The sequence below is a fragment of the Xiphias gladius genome, chromosome 15 (genome assembly GCF_016859285.1).
Source record: "Xiphias gladius isolate SHS-SW01 ecotype Sanya breed wild chromosome 15, ASM1685928v1, whole genome shotgun sequence".
In the NCBI taxonomy this organism is placed as follows: domain Eukaryota; kingdom Metazoa; phylum Chordata; class Actinopteri; order Istiophoriformes; family Xiphiidae; genus Xiphias; species Xiphias gladius.
Window position 1 is genome coordinate 25,974,654 of NC_053414.1, and position 24,107 is coordinate 25,998,760.

The window sequence follows — 24,107 nt, forward strand, 5'->3', positions numbered from 1 at the left end:
TGTTAAATTCCTCCCAGCAGTTACTGGCCTACAGTCAATACAAATCAAATGCAGTTGCACCAAAAGAAAAAGCCCGAGCCAATTCATCTGTGGAACCGAAACCACTCCCTGAAAGAAAAATGTAATGATTAAAATGACCCAGTAATAAAAGTTGCCAACTATGGCAATGCCACATTGTCTCATAAATAGCATGTTGAGTATTATGTGATAAGATAATGACTACAAAGAAAATTCCTGAAAGATTCCAGTTATAGTAAAGTATTTTAACATTATATGCTCCAGGAAAAGAGTGGACAATCCATACAATCCATTTAATTGACTCTCCCTCCTCATTCAGCCGAATTTATCTGTGCTCATTTTCCTAATTACTGATGAAAATAGTGCTGGTGATTCATTGGGATCTGTAGCGATTCAGTGCCTGTGCTCAAGTGTAGGATATTTTTTCAGTGGTTAAGCGCTCTGCTTGTACATTTAGCATTAAATACTGATACGTCAAGGGTTTAAGAAATTATACGCAATTTTCAAGTTGAAAACGAGCAATAAAAATCCAAATCAGATTTACTGATATTTGAAATGGACACTTTAACGTGGTTTAATTCAGTCTGTCAAAAATCCCTAGTGACTCATACATCACATGTGACATACTGAATATATGTTGCCAAAAAATCCTGAATTATAGTTTTGGCTTACGGTATTTAAACCTGCTGCAGGACACGGGTCTCTCCTCCGATGAAAGCTGTTAGGAAAGATACTCTTTAACCTCAGCTTGATTTGCTCTCATTTGGCAATCGTGCAGGTGACTCATTCTTTACAGGAAATAAAGGGGGCATATTTTGAGGACAATATTTTTGATTTGGGCTGATCCCTGAGGTTCAGTGTTGAATGATGTGAAGGGATTTACTGAAATGTTACCCGACTGATTTTCAGTAAAACTGTGGCTCCTGGGCCCATATTAATCCTGATACAGAGGACATTCTACTGATCTATGAATAGTCTGTTTCCTTTGACCACTTTCATTCTTCAGGCTGGTATAATCTGCATTTTTATAATAAGGGGTCATAGTGTCAAACTAGAGAATTATCAGCTGAATATACAGTTCGCCTCTACTCTGCGGAGGGTTTTGGTGACTTTTGCCCCATTGTTTTGGTTTTCCAGCCCGTAACCTTAAAGTACTTCTGGTTCATGCTCACTGCTCTCAAAGCCTTGTTTTCGGGTGCAGCTGGCAGCCGCTTTCAGTGAGATAGCTCTAGAAAAACAACTGTTACAAGGGAAAGCTAACAGACAAACATTTAGCAGCTTTAGAGCCAGATAGTGTCGTTCCCTCAGGAAAATCAGTGCAGACCAAAGTTAAAAGAGAGTGAATATTGGAGGAACACAACTCCAAATGGAGGATTAGGTAACTCCATAACTGCCAGATGTATAAATAAGTATCTGATTTACCATTGCACTCTTATAACATTGTTTAAAAAAAAAAAAAAATCAAAATCAATGCAGCAGAATCAGATATGTCATCTTTTTTCCCCACGCATTATTCTTCCCTCTTAAAGCCTGACGCCTACATTACCCAAAGCGCATCTTAACGGTTGCCAGTTTTTCACGAGATTCAGGTGCGTCATGCTAGTAGTGGCTAAGGCAGCCGTGAGCCGCTAGCCTCTCTAGGTCTACAACCCAGATTTTTGTCATTTTCAAACTTACTCAACTTACATACCAAAACACTTTATATAATTTTATTTTTTACAAGCAATAGCATTCCCCAAGACCTGTAAACAGACTCTGATGTGGAAAATCAGTGGAGTTCCCCTTCAAGATGCCAAAAAAAAAATCTGTTATTTTAGTGGCATATTAGACCTTTGTATCTTAATTGCTGGTCATTACTGAAAAACTGTGTGTGTAATCAATGATTGTTTACTTTTAGCTTCTAAATTAGAAAGTGAAACCAAATCATCACATTATTTTTTCAGGTCTCTACTCTTCTGACTCTCATCCCACTACTTTCTCAATATCTTACTCCAGAGTTATAGGACCATTTTTTTGTGTGTGTTCATTGAAAAAAAAAAAACTGACTAATAGCTCCAAACAGACATTAAAAAATTTTTTTTTTGGTATCTCCTCTAGCTATGCAGAGCACCGCATCACAATCCTCCTTTCATTGCAGCCGACTGTGATTTATTCTGATGCTCTCCCTCCACCCATCCATCATGATGTGTTTGTTTAGCTTGTTGACCCAGAGTCCCTGCATGCCTTCACACATGCTGTTGTCATGTGACAGGACAGATCACTTCAGGGGTTACCCACAGAGAACATACACAGGCAGAAACATATGCAGCCACACAAATAAAGACTTTTACTACAGCCAGATAAACACAAGGTTTAAATCTTTGCTGGTAATCATAATGTAGTGTGACAGAAGTCTGTTCTGAACCTCTACAGTGGTCACAGTTTCATGGTCACGTCTGTCTGGGAGTTAGTAATTATCTAAAATACTGAAACAATTGTTATCTCACATCAATCTGTAGAAAATTGAAAGCAGGGCTGTAATAAAAGAAATTCTGTATCTAATTTGTGACTTTGGAACATGAATACTGCGACATTTTGACAAAAACAAAGCATTTTTTTATGAACATAATAATGGGATGACAATAGGTCATGAGAGAAGGTGAAAATATTATTTTCTTTCTTAAATTTAAAAGACTGATAGTTTCATTTATGAGGTATGAAAATAGTAATGATATACATCTCAGTTTTGACCCACATCTGGTGCAGTTGCATCGGTTTAATCAGCTGGTGAGCTGGTAACATGTTTAGTTCTCCAGCCTTGTACAGCTTTTGCATATTAACTTCTCGTAAAGCTGAGTTGTGTACACAGATTTCCGAAGAGCATCTTGGCAACGTATCATGTATTTGTTCCGCTGTAAATCACTGGAGTGATTAGCTGCTTGTGGCAAGTCAGTTTCAGGCTCTGTTTGACCGATCCAGCGTCTGTAGTGACCTCAACCCAGGAGTTATGCGAGGTCATCTCACCAGCCTCAGGAACAACTGGAATGATAACACCAGCGGCAGTACAACCCCCTGGGGGAGGCTCTGTGTTCGTCTCTGTTGTCCAGTATCAGTGGAGTCCGCTACAAAATGACACACCACAAATCAGACAGAGCAGCCAACAGTGGTGGAATAGGTATTCAGATAAATAAAAGTACCAATACAGCAATGTAGAAACACTCCATTACAAGTAAAAGTCCCGCGTGAAAAATCCTGCTTAAGTAAAAGTACACAAGTATTAGCAGCAAAATATAGTTAAGGTATTAAAGTAAAAGTACGGGTTTGGTCCCTCTGACTGAGATATTATTATATATGAGATCATTAGATGATTAGTACTGAAGTATCAGTGTGTAGCAGCATGTTATTGTTGGAGCTGCTGGAGGTAGGTCTAGTTTGAACTACTTTATATCCAGATTTATATACAGGGACACCAGATAAATCTGCAGAATCGTGAGATGATTCATGGGAAAGGAAAAAAGAAAAAACAAAGGTCTGATACACAAATCTGTTTTCAGTTTCTTGACCTCTTCGCTAACGTTTGATTTTTGGTTAAATATTGGATCATTGGAACATTTATTGAAATGAAACCATGTGAGGAGTTTAGAGGGAAAAAACACTATTTGGTGGAGCTGTTAACAACTCATAGACATCTGAAATGTGACCCCAGCTACACGCTGCTGTTCGTAAGACGTCAGAAGCCAAAAAGGTGGGAAACTACTGGTTTAATCTTTAATAATGTGTTGTAGCTTAGAAGCTTGTTACATTATCTGCTGTGTAAAATCTTCATTTTAAAAGTAACTAGTAACTAAAGCTGATAAATAAATGTAGTAGAGTAGAAAGTACAATGTTTCCCTCTGAAATGTAGTGGAGTGGAAGTATGCAGTAACATAAAATGGAAATACCAAAGTGAATTACAAGTACCTCAAATTTGTACAGTACTTGAGTAAATATACTTAGATACTTTCTTCCACTGGCAGCCAAGTGCACTCTGATGACCTAATCAAAACCTAAAAATGACAGCGCGAATTGGACGGTGCAGTCAAAGGGACGGATGGTTTTACTCCGGGTACAAAAATCCAAGAAGAAACTTGATCGTTTTGTTAATAAACCAAGTACACGTTATAATTGTATACACTGATGTGTCTATATATCTGTGCTGTAAACAGCCCCTGTGTGTGTGTGTGTGAACTCTAACCCTTGAGACACAGTCAGAGACTAGAAACAAGGAGAACACAGAAACGGAAAAGTACAAATGAAACAATGCCAGAGTTGCACAGTCTTGTGGAATCTGTCCTCTCTGAGGGATGATTGCAAAGCCACAAGTTATGTGATAAAACTCCTTCTTCTGCCAATCCCCCAAAACATACTATAAATCACACTGGAGATGCTGGAAGAATTTACTTTCAGACACATGAGTCATAGACAAACTCGAGGAAGGGGACAGAGTCTTCTTCGCTTTTGATCCCCTCCCTTGCTTCCTCACAAATAACAAAGGAACGGCCATAAACTTCTACCTTAGCCTGCCTTTAAAGGAGAGGACTAAAACAAACTTAGAGAAAAACTGTTACGCCCGAGGACTGGAGATTAAGAGGAAATGTATTCTTAGCCAAGACATACAATATCAGGTGTTTTCCAGATATTGCCCTCACTTATCAGGGTATGAACCAGGCCTGCAGCTGGTGTGAGCACCACAATCCATCTGGTAAATGTACAAACACAAGGAGGCACATTTTAATCAAAGCAGACTACAACAAATGCGGTCAGAGTGCAGGATTACACATGTATTGAATAGTGGAGGCGATGGATTAGACAGCTGTATACTATTACTAGTTAAAGGTAATATAGTTCCTGTAGATAAAGTTAGGGCAGATATCGTGTAATCTCATAAGTGTGAGTATTTGCATCGTCCTCTACTCCATAAGATATTTTAGAAGTTAAAAATGATATTTAACTAAGCTGTGACTAGTGATGCATGTTGCTGCTCTCTATATCTCTGTACAGGCTTTTTTGTTGGCTTTTTATTTGCATTGATTTGAAGCTTTGCAAGCTTAAACATAAACTGTGCTGATTCAAGCTTGGCTTTGATTTTTGTTTTTCTTTGTTACAGATTTTTATTATAAAATAGAGCTGACTTGTGACTCACAAACTCACCCATTTGCATTTCGCAGAGTACTCATTAAAGTTGCTAACAACAATAACAGTATTGTAGTGGTTTTTGTTTAAATAGCTGCATTTACTGACTTTTAGGGCAAGAATTCCACGAGAATTTCAAGAGAATCTAAAAATCCTGGCATTTTACCACCCTACAAAGTTGTGATGACTACTATGTGGATATTACAGAGCAACATCAGCATCCATGCGGAGTCATGTTTGTGGCCACCATTCACTCCCTGAGAAAAAAAAGACCTCAAACGATGGTTTCTAAACATTCTACTTCATGTTTCCCTTTGGAAGCTGGAAAAAAGGTTCAAACTTGTTCATCAGAGCCCTCAAGGTTCACAGTCTTCCCCAAATGAATCACACTGACCCTTCTCATGGCAGACATCCCAACTTTTGCAATACCCTTCGGTAGTTAAGACTGTTATTAGCTACACCTGTGTTAGACAAGTCAAAATGACAGTTTTGCTCCTAAACTTAACTTAACAAAAAAGGCTGCAGTGTTTTAGAATTAAAAAATTTAAGAAAATCCTTTCAGTCAACCTTAATTTTCTACTTGATCGAGAAATATGGAAATTAAAAGATGTCATTTTGTAAATTTTAAGACGTTCCAATGCTATAACAATGTAGAAAACCCATTAAAGACAGCCTAAGGAGTTCATAGTCCATTCGTTTATCCTCTAATTGTTCCCAAAAATCCCTATAAACATCCCCTTAATTACATCATCATTAATGTGGAAATTATTTGCTATTTTCAGGTTATAAAAATTAGGTATTCAGTTTCTGGTGTATTATTTCTAGTCTACAATCATGCTTGCAATCTTGTCAAGAGTAGTCTAATAAGGATTGTAGTAGCCTGTCCAGCTTCCTTGCAAAATGGAGCCATAATAAAGCGTCAATGGTTTTAAAAACCCATGAACCAAAGTCAGAAACCCCAAATTATTATGCCAGACCATCCACATCCCACAGCCCTGGAAGACAGATGTGCTCCTCATTTGGTCTCTCACTTCAATGAGCGCTTTGAAATCCCCACATTGAGTCCCTTTTGTCTGTGTTTGAACCATCAGGCGTTGATAACTGCGTGCCACAGCCTGGTCGGATTTTGTCAAGTGGGATAACTCGATCGTTCCGTAAGTGGCTTAGGATTTACTGCCAGAGTGACTCTGGCAATAAATGACACAGTATGAGACTCCAGGGACGATCACTGTGATAGGAATATCTAACAGAGGCAGTGAGAGAGGGAAAGAGGAGAGTGGAGACCATATACTGTCTGTGGTGGGGAGAGAGCAGAAAGCATAAACGTGGTATGGATCGTCCTTTCCGCTCCTGCACAGCGCCTCAGTACAAAATACCTTTTTTTTAACCTGAACAACAGGGAGGAGAAAGTAAAGCGCGAGGGACACTTCAGCAGCCTTATAGATTTCAGTCTGATCCCACCTGTGGTATTCGTGTCCATGCATAGTAATAAGGAAATTTGAAAAATAGTGTGTTCTGCCATTTATTTCCCAGTTTTTGAGGACGCAAAAACTACATCATGTTTTCAGAGAATCTGAGCAGACACGGGAGGCAGATGTTCTTTATGGGTGTGTGTTTAGTTTGCAAATTTAAACCCTTCCTCTTTCCTCGGGCTGGGCAGTTCACGGTCCATCTAAGAGCAACTAAAGATGGAGGACAACAGAAGCCATGTAGATAGTAAGATTAATGACCCTGTCGACACATTGATGACTATAGCCCTGGAAAGTGGAGCAAATCAAATCTGAAGGCCAACTACAGACATTATGGGCATGAGGGATGGCAGCTCAGAGGCGCTCTGCTCTGAATTCAGATATTTGCCGACAGAAAAAGAAAGTGAAAGACTTTAAAGTCACTGCTGGCCTGGGGACACATGTCTACCAAAACCTTTCCAGGGCTGAGGGCTACAGAAAAACATACTCGTGTTACAGAGGTCCTGGTTTAGAGGAACACCATGACTCATACCTCTGATGCTGAATGTGCAGTTCTTCTCACCATGATTTCCATATTTTCAAGACAGCAATTCTCTAGAACGTCAGTTAATTACTGTATGTCTGTGAGCATGAGATTGTTGGTTTACAGATCGAAGAGATATTGTAAGGAAAATATGGCAGAGAAGGAACACTTAGACCTGATTTTTCAGGGAATGAGCAATGTGTAAACAAAGGAACTTTGCATGCGCTATCAGAAGCAGCAATCTGCAGGACAATGACACAACACAGTACTGTTCACGTTCTTCCAAAAGAAGGATTAACATCCTGGTTGGCTTGAGTCTGAAAGGTTAAAATGTCCACTAAGCCTGATACATGACAACAAAAACGTTTTCGATGAGGAAGAAAGTGAAAATGGAATTACGGTCAAAGGAAAACTATGAGGAAGTGTTCTCGCATAAGTGATCCATTATATAACGTACTTCATGTGGGACCTTTGTTGCATGTCATTCCCCACCTCTCCCTCCCCTCATTTCCTGTCATCTCTCTATGTGGCACTCTACAATAAAAGCATAAAATGCCCCAAAATCAATTATCAATAATATATCGATAATATTGATAATATTAATAATAATTATCACATCTGAAAACTACAAAGACAAGATGTGATCAATTTGAAGGGGGGGGGGGGATAAAAACAGGAGTGGTGAACGAAAGTTCTGCTACAGTGAGATTCAAAAAAATTTATTTAAAAATCCTAAATAAAAAATGAAAACAGACAAGAAAGGGAAAACGCATCAGAAGATACAAAAATACATGTGGGTGACTGGAGACATGAGAGAATTTATGTGCTGAATTTCATGGGAAATTGTTCAATGTATTGGATTGCATTAGAAACTTCCAAGACAAGTACATCTACTGCCAATGTGGACAAACTGTATCTGTATCTCTGAGTCTTACATTGAGGACTGTGACCACAGGTGAAGTGCAGGCTGTTTGTGATTATTAACTAGTAAAGACACTCATGTCAACTAATTTTCATTTGCAAATAAAAAGCATGTTTCAAACACTATATGTTTATATACAAGACATAATTTAATTTACATCACAAGTGTTAAAAAAAGAAATGTAAAAAGAAGAGAAAAACAGTTCATTAGTAGCAGTTATACCTGAAGTAGATGCCAGGAAGAGAAACACTGTGTCTGTGGTCAAGATAGTTGTGGTGTTGATTTTTTTTTTTTTTTTTTTTTGTCAACCAAGTTGAATCAGTTGGGGTCAAAATTCTGTCTCTAACTTTCTGGTATCAGTGTTGTGTTATTCTAAAATGGTTTTCCATCTGATGGAAAAAAATGAAATCTTTTCACATTTAAAGTAAAACATTTAAAAAGTACTTTCATAATACAAGGCTCAGTTCAAAGGCATGTAAAGGAGAAAAAGTATATCAAAAATGAAATGCCGACTGTACCAGTTCACTACGTAAGAACATAAAAAGAAATGTTAATTTTGGCCAGGATCATTCTCTCAGTGTGGGAGAAGTTACACTGAATCACATTTGAACACATTTAAGATTTGTACAAATGGAAGGAATGTATGAGCAGGAGGAGGAAAGCACTAATCATCAAAAACTATTTTTTCCAAAAATATCCAGTAATCAGTATTGTGATCTTTTGTGTCTGGTTGGTTTTACCTGAGTGGATGACATTCTGCTGCTTTGCTAATATGGCTCATGTTTGCCCTTTCTAGGACAACAGAGGAACATCTATTTGGTACTTTTCTCATTTGCACTTTTCCTCTTGACTTGACCTCCCTCGACCTTTCCTCTAGACCTTATTTAATGGGAATTGCAGAAAAATTCCGTGGACTAGACAGCTACTGGATGCACAAGTGCTGGAGCTGCCACCGGTGCAGCAGGAGGAGATGCTTTGCCTTTGTAGCCCAGTGATAAGATGTGTTTCTGTAGGTGTGTGATCCACTGCTCCTGAACAGACAGAGGTCCATGGAACACTTCTTCACAGAACCTGAACAGCAGGACAGAGAGAGGCGGGGGATGTGCACTGCAGTACATACGGTACATTGATAATGGAATCAAACATCAGGGTGCATCTCGTGTACGGCTGGGGAACAAATAAATATTTAGTGTTCATCATTTATGGCTTTATTGTCGAAATGAAAACCACAAGTTTTTCTCCTTTTGTATTAACTTAAGTAGCTTCAAAGTTGTTAAAATGATCTCATTCCACACAGTCTGACTTTATGATATACATTGTGTATCTTCTTGTTCCAGCTCTTCATGAAGCTATATAATGTTTCCACTGAGTGAAATATCCAAACCCATGACTCCATGTTTCTTAATGAAAATATTCAGAATGTCTTGTGCATTGTTTTGTACACATTTCCCCAGAATCCAGCCTGATATATGCGGTATGGGACCTCCCCTACATACATGTAAAATAAAGTTCTGTGAGTTTGAGCAATATACTTGACAAATCAAACTGCTGAAAATCATACTGCATGTCCAGTCTGACTTGCCTTAACATTCTGTCCGTCATGGACAATACTTGATTTGATTTTTTTAAACACATAATCCCTGTTATTGCATCATTCTAAAGCCCATTAGTCACTGAATACAAAGGGGATGTGATTCTTTATGTTTTGTACTTTATAGACTGACCTGCACTTCAGGGAGTAGACTTTGCCCACCAGCTTGACCAACGGTGTTAGTGGGGGCTTTGGCAGCAGAGCAGGGATGTTGCCAGATCGTGATGGTTGCTGGGAGTTGGTGTCCTGGTTTTCCTCCCCTGTAGGCACTGCGTGTTTTGGTGGATGGACCCCTGAAATTTGGCAAAAGAGGTATTCCCGTAACATGCAGTAAAAAAATCAAAATGTTTCTATCAGTAACAGTATACAGTATCTGGATCCAGCTATTGTCTTTCATTTCTCACCCCTTGGCGAGCGCACACCGGGGTCGCTGTGGGCTGCAATAGTCCGTGTGTGACCTTGTGATTGTCTGGATGAGCCTGCAGTGACGCTCAAGTCCTCTCTGCCCGCCCTGTGTTCAGGCTTCAAGCTACTGCCTGGCACAGAGTCAGAGTCTGTGGACAGAGAGGGCGAAGCAGCAGTTCTCTGGGACTGAAAGAAAATGAATGTATAGAAAATATCAATGTATTTAATACATCTTTGGATGTACCCCAATCTGACTGGGAATTATTATAAGCATACTACAAAGCAAAGCCTACCTTCTTGATATAAAGGTCTCCCATGCGGTAGCGTCGGTTTATCGCTGCCACTTTGACTGGGTCCCTCCGGATCAACTCACTGAGGAGTTCGATCGGTGAACTCGCTCCGTCTGCCTTCCATTCTATGATTCCCAGCTGTCGGAGGTGGGCCCGCGCATGACTTGCCAGGGCCTTGCGGTTTTCAAAATCAAACCCACAAAGCTCACAGGATGTGTCTGACACAAAGGAGACATTTTTAGACAAGTATTAGTCATCTATTATGAATTTACTGAGTTCCACAAATCATTTTGCTGTAACTGCATAAAAATTGACATTTATGGTATATTCCCATCTGCTGAACCTGTTTACTCCAAAACTACCTTCAGTGATTTCATGTCATCTAACACAATGATTTTCAAAATCTGCCTAAGAATGTGTATCTGGATTTCAGTGCACACAAGTAGAAACACCAATAGGCAGTTAAAGAAACAGTAGAGTAACGGCAAGAGTCGGTTTTCCTGTTGAGGACAAAGTCAATGCTTGCCTTAATCAAAATGCAGCATTGCATTAAGGGGGTCGTCTCAGGAAGTGAGACTATAAGGGAAAAAAACAAACCTCTAGGGTCAAGTCTGAGTTGTTAAAGGAGAAGGCTCGTGTTATTTTATGTTTTTCTTAATTTCCAACTTCATTTTACTGTTTGTTGCACTCAGCCCTATTTGTTGCTTCTTAAGATGTGGATCTTTAAAAACAGGCCACAAATATAGAGTTTAATTTTTTTTTTTTAGAAGGCTGAGTAATTTGCCAAAACCACTGTGCAGATTTTAACAAACGTAACAAGAGTAACGACTCCATTTGTTGGGGACTATTTTCAGCTGTGGACTAAAACACATTTGGTGCTCTAGTGAGTATTTATGGCACCAGGACATTGTATGTAGGATTATGTGTTCATTATAGTTAAGAAACATGTCACCATCATATAATAACATGGATTATTCCTTTAATGCAGATCCACCACTATGTAAGAAAACATTTTCTTCTGTGGAATCTAATACAAATGGCTTAACTATTGCTCTACAGGGGTGTTAATGTCTTACTGGTGTGTGATGCCCCATGCTTGCCAGATGGGGATTTCTCTTTCATGGAATAATCAAGAGGTGTGGTGCAGTTGCTGGGGGCTGTTTCCCTTGACTGGGGGCCATCCGGGGACCTTTTAGAGCCTTTAGGGTTCCATGTGGCTTTGCCTGATGCTGAAGACCCTTTTCTGCCTTCTTCACCGTGCAACATGACCTGTTTAAGGAGGTCAATCGGTGACGTTTTGATCGACCAGGTGAGGCCGAGCTGGCGCAGATGGGCTCGCGCATGGCATGACAAAGCTTTGCGGGTCTCAAACAGCTGGCCACAGAAGTCACAAAGGACTGTTGGCGGGGATTGTATGTCTGTGGAGGACACTAAGAGGATACATCCAAATGTTGATGTACACATACAAACAAATAAATGAATTAATGGAAAAAAGTGAGTCTACAAATAAACTAAATAAATAAATTAACTGGAGCATGTATTGACATTACAAAGGTAAAAAACAACTTGTCTTTGCCAACCACTGTTATGGAAGTATGGCTGCCTGCTTTACCTGCATTGAAAGGCTTTGAAGCAACAGCAGCAGTGGACGACTTCTTTGTGGGAGAGTTGCTGTTAGTGCTGGATGCCTTCGGTTGAACAGAAACCTCAATCTCCACAGGCTCAGGCTTGGGCTTCCTATGCAGGGGGTCCACCGCTAGCCGAAAGCCTTTCTTAGCCTTTGGGGCCTTGTTAACAGGAGCTTCAGGATACTGAGTGCTCTTTGCTGGGCTTGGGAAGGGGGATGTGGAGGGAAACGGGAGCTGGGATTGGCCCAGAGCTGGAGACAGGGTCGGGGCTACAGGACAGGCTGGGGGGGTGGATGGCACAGCAGATGAGCTGGATGAACTGTTTGTTTTGGGGGGTAACAAGGCTTCTAACATGCCGCTGTTGACCAGCTCCTGGACGGTGTCGATGGCGGAGCTTTTCCCCATCAAGTCAGTCACCCCGATCTGACGCAGGTGAGAGCGAGCATGGCTGGCCAGGCCTTTACGATTCTCAAACTCCTCCCCGCACAGAATACAGGTACACTCATCTGACGTTTTAGGCCGTTTGTTGGGGGGAGAAACAGGCGGAGAGGACAGATCAGAAGGACGTTTAGAGGAGGACCTAGGGGGACTGTCTGAGGTGAGTGGCTCCTGTTGCTCACTGCTGATTGGCTTGAGGTCCTCTTCCTCCATAATCTGGTAAAGAAAATCAATAGGGCTGCCCTTAATCTCACTGTCAGGAATTCCAATCTGACGCAGATGGGCCCGAGCATGACTGGACAGGCCCTTGCGTGTCTCGTACCAGCAGCCACAAAGCTGGCAAACATGGACCTCATCGTGGGTGTCTGAAGTTACAAGAATGAAGAAAATGATGGGAGAAAGGTACAAAGTCAGCAGGAGACTACTGAGATATACTGTTATAACAGATTTGTTACATCTACAGCCATGTAATTACATAAGGTACCCTAAGTTCTATCTTCCACATGCAGCTACTCACCTCGCTACTTTCAACTTTTCTTTAAAACAATTATTCAGACTTAGGCCATACCTAAGGTAATAGGGGCATCAGTTTCCAGTGGTGCCCACAGTGGCTTGGTCCTGGTTTGGTGTTCTGAGGAGGAGGAGCTGCCGCTTTCAGAGAGCCTAAGAGTAGAAGGAGATGATGGGAGGAGAGTGGCTACTGATTCTTTTAATCTAACTGGAGATCCCTGATGATCCATCTTTTGCGGAGTTGTCATAACTCTATCCCCTGCCTTGTAAGAGGAAGTCTTGTCCTCTGGTACAGAGGGACTCCTGGACTCTTGCTGGGTTGTTTTCTTGAGAGGGGTCGTTTCAGGTGTAGAGGAGTCTGCTTTGAAATCGGGGAGGGAGCCATCTCTCTCGCGGATTAGCTGGTATAGGAGCTCTATGGGAGCTCCGCTGCTTTCTGACAACGTCACACCAAGCTGCCGTAGATGAAGGCGGGCGTGGCTGGAGAGCCCTCGTCGTGTCTCAAAGTATGTTCCACAGACTTCACAAATGACTGGCTGTGGGGTTGCTGTGGGCAGTTGCAGATGGGAGTTTGTCACCACAAAATGTGTCTCTAGTCAAGAGATACCAGTTCTCTCTTTTTCCTCAATTTTAAATATGCAGCAAGTCTGTATCACAGTGCATGGAACTCAGTGGGATCAATTTTCTGTAAAGTAACATGAGGCCCCCAATGACTGAATTATGTATATGATAGCAAGATTTAGAAATGCTAAATTTTATAATAACATCATTGAAGAAGCTGTGTTTTGTGTGGATTGGTCACATGATCCATTTAACAAGGTCAGTGTCAGCCCTATAACCAATCCAGTGCATCTCTACAAATCAAGCCCTGAAAAGTGATATGCACAATTAAATGTTTATGGTGAAATGGAAGATAATTGTAAATCTGTACTTTCTTTTTAAATGATTTATGTCTTTAGAACTAAGGTAATCCCTGTGTTCTGTGTTATTATAAGTAATTTTGAAAAACTATTCAAAAATCAAATCTACTATGATACTACAACTGAGATCTAATGATGGTTATGACCAGTGAAATAAAATGAACAAGGACAGACAGAACTGGCACATTCAGGTTCTTGCAACAAGGTAACATGAAAAATACTGTAAGCTTTGGTAACTCATTAATAAGCGTCTCTATTACCTGGTGAATCCATGGCAGCTGATAATGTCGTGCGTTTATTTTGAGGGACGAGAAGGTTGACTTCCTGCAGATCCTATGAAGATATAGATTGAAAAATGATTGAAATCAATCCGGTTCAAAAATCAGAGACATATATTATTACTACTGTTGACTAGAACTTACAGATCAGCATGGATTTTCAGTTGTCATGGCCTTTGAAAATGCAAAATAATCGTGGAACGTAACTTCTGCTGAAATACCCAGACTGAGGCAGTAATAAACACAAACCTGTTGCTCTGACGGACAGGCAATTTAAAGATAGCGTTAAGACGATTGTAACCACGCGACAAAAAGTAGCTCGTTAAGAAATATCTCGACAGCGGAAGATTGCAACTTATCACGCCGTTCAAAGTAACTTCCCTATTTCTAATTCCACTGTTCGCATTTGAACAAAGTATCTCTTAAAAGTCAATAGACTGATTATAAAACCGTAAATGGTTGAAGCATCTTCTAATTAAAGCAATGAAAGCTAACTTGGGCTACCTCTGCTGAACCCTTTGTATTACTCTTGAAGCTAACATTAGCTACATGCTAACCCTAATTATATTTTATCTAAGAGAAAATAGCGAATAGGTACACATGCTACGCCGTCGACTACAAACCAAACTAAAATGATCACTTACATGTGAAGGTAAATTTACCTAAAAACATGAAAAGACGGCCCCAAAACACTAGTCTAATACGATAATGAGCTTAACGGAAGTAGTGGTCGTCACATTCCCGGTGCTGTAGTTTTTTCATAATAAAAGCCACGAGGACACACATACTGTACTTCCTTTGCCTTCTTTCCTGTAAATATTCCACTTCATATTTGGTATTACTACTTTATTTTTTCCACTTTATTTTTCAGTTACTAGTAGCTATTGTTCAACACAAAAGTCACTAATTTAATGTTACTTATAAGTAAACGAACACATTTTTCTAATGGTGAAATGAGCATGTTACAAATAACTCATATATTTCGCTATGTTATTTAATGGTTACTAAACACTATTCAGGGTTACAAGTCATTATTTTGAGTTCTCTGACAGTTGATTTTTATTAATTTATTAATTTTTTGTTTATTAATTTAATGCAACTCTGGCTTAAGTGTTAATAGTGTTAAGTTTCAACCTATCCTAAAGTCACTGTCCATTTTACTTACCTTAAGTTCAAAAATAAATCTGCATTTCATGTCACCATTTCACTACTACTAAATGGCATTAAATTTTAACAATCATCAATTCAATTCAAGGATATGTTTTTTTAGGCTGTAAAAGTCTTTTAAACAAATTATAATACTAGTCAGAAATTAAATTATTAAGTTGTCTGTTTTGAGTAGTCAAACATAGATACTTTCGTTAAAAAACAATAGCAACTGCTAACTTAAAAAAAAAGACAATTTTTGACAATTATTCAAAAAGGCTAATTAAGAAATAAAGAGAAGCTACAAAATGGCAAGGAATTTTGTCGGGTAATTTTGTCAACCTCTATCAACCAAGGAAATCTACTTACTTTTCCTTATTGTAGCACCATAGTTCAACCTTTACAGTAGTTTGACAAACAATTTGGAGGTTTTCTTAAAAATTCATTTGATTTTTTTCATTTTTGTTTGTCTTTAGCTTATACTTTTTTGGACTTTATACTTATATGAGGCAGTCAATTGAAAAGTTAGACTGAGATCATGGACCTCCTACAACATGAAAATACTTTTTTCATGGTTGATTAATCTTCATTAGCACTTTTCATCATCCTGCTGCAGCTTTTACTTCACATACTTAAAATACTTTCCTTTCAAATACAAGTTTTTCTTATGTAAATTGTGGGTACTTTCCCCACTGAGAACCGTCTGTTCAATTTTAGAAATAAAATGAATAATTTTTTTGAAACTGATGAGTGAATGTTGGCTGCAGTTACATTACTGACATCGAGACTTCCACATAATCAGAAAAAAATAGAGTGGAGGGACAGAACAGCAACACTATGGCTTTATGGAGGGTATGAAGCCCATTACAGAGCTACACTACCAGAAAAAACTTGTTACAGGTGCTACTGTTAACGCCAATAATGTCAGCCAGGTCTATAGCTGTGTCTGTTTGGAGACACCTGTAAGCATCACAAGTCCATCCACAGTCACTCGAGTAGGAGTTTTTAACGTCAAAATGACCAAATACTGACTTTATGGTGGTTTGTGAATACACAGATCTTCACATTCATTTTACAACTAAAGGTATATCAGCTCAGTCAAAAGCTAATCTCATGTTTTTCCTTGTATAACCCACACAAAGGCATTCTGATGGGTTGCTTCCTGCTAAATGTTGAAAATGATCCACGTATATGTGACTATAATTGTTCTATACATTATAGTGTGCAACCATTGTATTGTAAATGTAAAAGAATGGCCGAAGAGCTCCCTTCCAAACAATGTGTTGAGAGAATGTGAACTAACAATGATGTAGAACACAATAAAATCACAGAATCGGCGGGAGATAGGCAGAGTCCTGAGAGAACAGATCAGTCCTTCAACTCACATCAACTGAAACTACACACAGACACGTTTCTGTTGTTCTTTTCATTCGTATTTCAACATTAGCATTTAGCAAGTTTGCTTCAAAAACGCCCATGGCATTGACTACAATGTCAGGTAAGGGGATAGTGGTTAAAAAAAAAATCTGATATTTTGATTTGCAAACAACTGATAAGCACAGAAAACGCTTCAATTATGTTTGTGAACAGATATCAAATTTACAGCGTTAAGAAATAGGTATTGGGCGTATAATCAATTGATAATCCTTCTAGTTTTATAACTGAAACCAACTAATTATATGGTATAGAGCTATAGTTTTTTAACATGTGTATTTAATACTATGATGGAAGCCTCCTTTTTGTATCGTAAAAATTTGATTTTGATGCAGTAAAGCCCTCTTTAAGGCTATCCTTGTTAAGGAGATGAAATGTAATTTAATCTGCATGTACTCTATATACTGTATGTGCTGTTAGGTGGACTGTTGACTGTGTCATGCTCTTTGTAACATCATATGACTTCATGTTATGTCCCTCTCCTCCTCTCTGCTCTCCTCGCCCTCCACAGTCAACTTCCCTATACATGAAGGAACCCCGCTGGCCTCCCGCTACAAGGTGCAGGCCTTTCTCGGCGAAGCGAGCTTTGGAAAGTGTGCAGACACTGTAACCAACACAAAGCTGGCCCTCAAAATAACCAAAGACGACCCCTTTTTCATTGAACAAGCACCGGAAGAGGTAGCGCACAAACTGTACATTTATCAAAAATGAAGCTGAAATATGCATCTAAAAATATTTTGTAATTACATCTATCGCATTTTTACCAGATTAAAATTCTCAAACAGCTGCAGACTCTGGATCCAGAAAAATGTCATCTTGTGAAATGGAATGGCTCCTTCTTCCATCAAAAAATAATTTGTCTGCAGTTTGAGCTCCTGGACCTGCATCTGAAATGCTACATGCAGCAGAGATGTGTCCAGACTCTGTCCATGGGTGAGATCTGCCCAGTTCTATGTCAGGTATGTTGGATTATCTTTACTTTTTCATCCATTGTAGAAGTATAATTTCACTGCATATTTAATATTTCATTGGGGAGTCAATAACTGTGTACATTGTCTTGACCTAACAAGAATAAATATTTGTGTTTCTTTAGCAGACCAAAGCACTGCTGCACCTTGAGGCCCTGCAAATCATGCACGCGGATTTAAAGTCTGAAAATATAATGCTTATGGGCCGCAGGCAGCAGCCGCGGCAAGTCAAGCTCATTGACTTTGGTCTTGCTCGCCATGTGTCCGCTGCTGTTCCAGGGTCATGTGCACAGAGTCTGTGGTACAGGTAGGTACAGCAGTTGGAGAGAAGACAACATGTGGCAGAGATGTTGTGGCTTTGTGTCTCCAGTCGTGACCAACAGGACGAACCTGTGTCTGTAGTGGAAAAAATATGGGTTTAGATCTAACAGCATGACAGGTGAGATTTCAGTTTTCATACATGAAGTTTAATATTGTTTATTTGGTCTTGGCTCAGGGCCCCAGAGGTCATGCTGGGTCTGGTCTACACGGAGCCAATAGACATATGGTCTCTGGGTCTAGTTGCGGCAGAACTTGCTCTGGGATTCTTTTTCCAGGGAACCAGGAATATGACATTGTTAGTATCTTCTTCACAGAGCGCAAAAAGTCTCAGAATTTGGTATATTTAGGAGCGGATGTCTTCAAGTGAGACATCCGCTCCTAAATCGAATGGAAGTATCTCCAAGTAAAACAAATTTAAAATTGTATGTGTGTGTGTCTCCAGATGAAGTTCATCGTGGACACGCTGGGTCAGCCGCCAGATTATCAGCTCAACTGTGGACTAAAAAGCACCCAGTTCTTTAACATTCCTGCCATCCACAACCAGCAGACCTGGAGCCTGAAGGTGTCTGTCTATCTATCTATCTATCTGGATAGATGATGTAACTTAAACACTATCTCTTTGTAGACTCCAGAGGAGTTTCCCGCACTGACTGGGCACCATTTCAGAGACACCAGATATTTTTGCTTTCTGGATGATTTGGAGAAGGTAGGTGGTCTCTTTTGATCAGTCAATCATTAATGTCATGAAATGTTATTAGAAGAATATTGTCAATGGATGCCTTGGGAGTCTTATTCATTGACTGCACTTCCATAATCCAATAAGCTTATTAGACATATTCTGAACTTTTACAAATTACTCGTTGTTCCAAATGATGTATTTTAAAAACCAGGCTAAGAAGAACGAGGTGCAACACTTTGTGGACCTCGTAAAAAAGATGCTGCTGGTGGACAAAAATGGGCGAATAATACCCCTTAAAGTTCTGGTGCATCCATTTTTCTCTGTGGAGCAGCACACTGACAGCAGCCAAAACAGAACCAGTAAAAACCTGACGGTTGACACGGAGGAGCCGAACACTACTCAGAAGCCTTCATTACTCAGGAAGAGTGTTGCATTCAAGGCTGTGACTCCTTATGAGGAAATAGTTTTTACTCGTCCGGAAAATGTCTCTGCAAAGCTGCAGATTGAAAAGGATAAAGCAGCAGCTGTCCAGCCTGGTTAGTCACAGCGCTAAAGCTCTCACACTTTCCTGTAGTTTTGATCAAACTGTTGTGTGTTTCTTTGCGGTTTTCAGAGGTCGCAGCGGAGAACAGCTGTGTTAAGATGTTCTTTGAAATGATCAGAAAAGCTTTCTCCTCCTGTTTCTACAGTGGCAATGAAAGGTCAGGAATCAGCAAAATGTCTGGTCTACATTATATTATTATATATTACGTCTGTTATTTGTATTTACTCTAGTTTTTTTTTTCTCTTTTCATTATCATTTGTCAATAAACCTGTGAACTGACTTCAAAACGTGTTCATGATAAGACAAAATGTACTAGAAAATACTGTAAAGTAACATATACAAATACACAGAAGGTGTAGTTTTTTTAAACTGCAAAACATGATCTTCACGTGAGGTTAAAGCTGTAGAGGTGGTCAGAATCATGCAAATTTTGAACCCCTGTAGTTCATCGGTAACGGAATAAAATATGCTGATGAGGACCATGTGATGTGGCTGATAGCCCCCCAACAGTTAGTAAATAGACCAGATTTGAGACTGTTTTCTCAAATGATGCATGTCTTTAGTTTACAGTAATTATTTTCTGATATGATGAAATCAGAAAGACCCTAAACTTTAACCAGAAATGTACAAAATATTTATAAATAATTGTTCATATTAAAATATCAATATATATTCTTCTGTAACACAGAGATGTAACCCTCTGGCCAGCATGTGAATCTTATTCATCCTCATATTGTCCGACACTCAACAGCTTCAAAGATTTAATCTGACCTCTGACACTGTTGTGTCTTTTAGGATTTCTGATCTTTCGGCCAGTTATTATTTCTTTAAAGGATACATTTTTCATACTAATGTAAGCAATTGTGTCCCAACTAAAATAGAAATAGAAGAAACATTTCAGTCTCTATCTGACAAACTGTGTCAGAAATCACTCCACGCTTGCTGCTAACCAATGGATACATGCGGTACAGAAAACCAGTTTTTGCTTTTCCTGGTATTTACCAGAAAAAAAAACAGAAAAAGAAAGAGTCAATTCAAAAACCACTGTACATCCAGGCTACTACAATTATATCTACAAAAGTATGAAATCAGATACATTTGATTCCAAACGAACCAATTTAAAGCATTAGGTTTATTCAAAGGAACATTTTCATAAGTGCAAACACGTGACAGCACATAATAATAACTCAAAGATTTAGTAATAAAAGTCATCTTTGGTAGTTGGGAAGTCTTTTCAGAGTTAACTCTGTTTATGCTGATGTTGCACAAATGAAAGTACAAAACAAATACAAAAGGGGATCAATTTGATTCCAAATTTAGCTAACAAATCATTGCCAACAGGCGTATTTAAAATTACACTGACATCAAAATTCAAAAAATGTGACAAATGTCATAGTATTCCAATAGTAATACTAATAAATCTAAGAAAACAATAGCAATTTTTTGGCATTTGAAAATTCTTTTTCAGTGTAAACCCTGTTTATGCTGCTGGTGCACAAAATATAATACTAAATTAGACACATTTTATTCCAAACAAATCCAAAATGATATTATTTCAAAGTACATTTTGAAACTCAAAATGAAAAAAATGTGATAATAAATGAAATAACAAATAAAAAAGGATTGAGTTGATCTTTGGCACCGGAGGATTCTTTTCAAAGTCAGCTCTGTCCATGCTGTTGATGCTCAGACCCTGTTTTTGTTGAGCTGAGGTTACAGGTTACACATGCTTGGTCTACTCCTTCTGTCTTGGAGCTGTTGGCTCAGGGACCCAGCTGCTGCCTGGCTGGATCTGGTCCTGGAGGTCCTCATTATCAGAGTCAAACTCTGGTGTCCAATCTCTGGGTGACATATAGATGCAAATCAGAATATTGTCATTTTCCATCTCCAAGTCAATTATCTGTGTATTGGGTTAAAATGATCTAACATTTGTTGATGTTGCCTTTAATGCTGTAAAAAAATACACAAAGACCAAGTCAAATTTGACCTTGAATCATCCTGTCCTAGCTCATCCATTTCTTCCAGTTCTTTTCTGGACAGATGTTCCACAAGTGCGACGCCAATACAGTCTCTCAGGACATTGACACAGTGTTGCAGTGATCTCTGAAAGACACAAAATACAGTAAACTATAAGAGCAGAGGTCATCTGCTTCTTTACACTGTTGTGTTGTTTGATACCAGGTGTGGTAATCCTTGCCAAAACACAAATTAAACTTACATCATCCATTCTATAGCCAACAAAAGAGAAGCGTCCCTTGCAGGTATCCCAATGACTGTTCCTGTAGCTGGGATCCCTGCTTCTCCTACGCTGGACACTGCTACTGTCACACTGCAGTGAAAACACTGAGTCAGAGTCAGTGATCAACAGAGTGGACTGTGGACTGGACAAAAATGTGAAACTGTATAAACTGGGGGATGGAAGCAACACCAGAGACTCAGGCCTCCAGCTGCTGGTGGCCAAAGCGCAAGCCAAGTAAACCATGAAGGGCAGACATAAATAAAGGTTAAAGAGTGAGACCACCACCAGCTACTTCATCTACGCTGACGACACATTACTGTAGGCCAGCATCAACTCGCTGATCCACAGATACAGGCTTTGTTTTTTGGATAATAGGGGATATTTAAACTCTGACTTTAAACTCTCATGTTTCAAATACATCACACCAAAACCTGTTAGATCTCTACTTCCATCTCAGTTTGATCTGACACAAATTACCCTTAGAAGAACCACACACTGGGATGATCTGCCTCTCTAAATACAGTAAAAATAATACAAATATTCGTCATAAAACTTCATAAAACTAGCACGCTGGTTTTAGACTTTAACAGAATTTAATGTTAACACTTAATAACAGGAAATGCATTTTAAGCACAACCAATGTTAATACCTAGACATACTGTATTTTCTGTATCAACTAGGGCAGAGAGACTGAGAAGATAACATTATTGTGACTTACCCCAGGGTAAATAACTGGCTCCAGTTCAGCTGGATGTGGTTGAGCTGTGCGATGAAAACTGCTACGGTCATTTCATAAAGGGCTGTCCCATCCATGTTGACATAGATCCCAATAGGCAGCATGAAGCGAGTGATTCTTTTGTCATTTCATCATGTTTACTTCCTCACAGCATTGGAAAGTCAGCGAGGCCGCGTAACTTGGAGATACAATGCATTCTTTGTTAATATCCAACTATATTTGTGTGTGTGTGTGTGTGTGTGTGTGTGTGTGTGTGTGTATACATTCTCTTTATATCTATTGTATCAACCCAAGTCTTCTCTGTGATACTGTTGAAAACAGAAATATATATTCTACCTGCGTGAGATGAGCATGGCCCGCAGTAAGGTAGATAAAACCCCTTTAATGAAAGTGAAGGGATTACGTCTCACACACAGGAGACAGATCAGTGGCAGAACGACTGCTCTATGGATAATGAGCCTGAGCAAAAAAATGAATTCCGATTATATCAAATTAAATTACTCCCCACAACAGTGCTAAAAGAACAAAGGGGCGGATACCCGCTAACAACCACTGCCGAAAACTTTCCGAGTTTGGAGACAGTCTCCCAGTTGTCCCCAACCTCAGTGACTGAGCTTGCAGTCATGAACATCACTCCTACCGGCAAGAAGCTGGAGAGGAAACAACAGAAAATTATGGGAATATGTCAGTTAATGGAAAGCTGCTTAGCATGAGAAGTGCTTCAAGCTTTCAGACGGATGGAAGTTATTATCACAACATGAGTCAAAAGAAACCAGTTATGTTTTTGATAGTGTTGGAAATGGAAGAAATCAAAGCAGAAAGGACTCAATTCTTAAAGATAATTCTGTGTATACTGTAGGATATTTACTCTCTTTCTTTAAATAATTTAGAAAATATGGAAGTATGAAACAGTTTCATTCTAAATTCCACAATTTTTAAATGTGATATTGACTCTGCAGAGGTGACCCTATTATCATTCCAACCACATGCTTGGTGGCCGTGTTGACGGCAGAAAGGATATCCACAAAGATTTTCCCTCTTTCTCCCATTCTTCTGAGGACCGGTCCAAAAATACTAGACCAGACAATCAGGCGCAAAGTATTGTTTCCATCAAAATACTCGCCCACCAAACGCACTTCTGTGGCATTCTGAAACGAGAAGAGAAAGTCAGTGAGAACAACGGTCTGACAGCAACTCCATTAATCACGAATTATCACTGTGACTGGAAAGTTGATCATGACCAAGGATACAATTTTACCACTGCCAGGCTAGAATTGTGATCCGCTGCTTCAATTTCAAACTTCACCTTCTGAGTCTTGTACTAAAGATGAGGAAAAATTACATCATGAATATCACATTGTCTCCTTCATGTGCTATACTGCATATCACATACCTGAGTAATAAAACGTACCCGTTGAAAGCTAGCCGTGACAAGATTTTGTGGCACCGTGTTTCTATAAAGGGTAAAGAGAAACCAAACACATCTACCATCATGAAACCGATGAGTAAAAATGCGAGTCAGCTTGTAAATGTTGACAAAACGAAGACGAAATGCAGGATAATCTAGAGCGTAAAGTGAATTTTAGCCAGATATTAACCATTTTAGAGCACCTGATATGTGTTATTCTGCCTAAGAAAAGCATTGATTGATGCAATTCTGAAGGAATACAGCTGATGACATTTAAATTCCCTAATCAAATGATCCAGTATTTTCTGAAATGTTTCCCACTGACCTACAGACAAGCCGTGGAAACCGAAACCTAAACATGTAAATCAGTTGTGCTAAGAATCGGGGTTGACTGTCAGAATTAACACTTTTTTCTCACCTTATTAGGTCCAACAAGGCATCTACAGTGGCGAAGGTTTCATCGTCGTCATCATCATCATCATCATCATC

General features: G+C 39.3%; 1 protein-coding gene and 1 pseudogene across 5 annotated transcripts; both read right to left on the reverse strand.

Moving 5' to 3' along the window:
• Window positions 1-7,898: 7,898 nt before the first annotated feature.
• On the reverse strand, window positions 7,899-14,888 carry LOC120800903 (protein Wiz-like). 5 transcript variants are annotated; one of them, XM_040147372.1, is made up of 10 exons: window positions 14,788-14,873; window positions 14,288-14,400; window positions 14,126-14,198; window positions 13,004-13,492; window positions 11,982-12,800; window positions 11,446-11,799; window positions 10,373-10,587; window positions 10,079-10,265; window positions 9,808-9,967; window positions 7,899-9,154 (listed from the first exon to the last, which is right to left on the reverse strand). In XM_040147372.1, exons 3-10 carry the CDS (start codon window positions 14,136-14,138, stop codon window positions 8,998-9,000), a joined length of 2,394 nt encoding a protein of 797 aa, XP_040003306.1. In that variant the 5' UTR covers window positions 14,139-14,198; window positions 14,288-14,400; window positions 14,788-14,873; the 3' UTR covers window positions 7,899-8,997. The 5 variants fall into 5 exon arrangements, with proteins under 5 accessions (XP_040003306.1, XP_040003307.1, XP_040003309.1 ...); XM_040147373.1 differs by having other exon boundaries at window positions 14,806-14,866; XM_040147375.1 differs by having other exon boundaries at window positions 14,288-14,317; window positions 14,806-14,856.
• Window positions 14,889-20,970: 6,082 nt separating this feature from the next.
• Window positions 20,971-24,107, reverse strand: LOC120800808 (annotated as a pseudogene).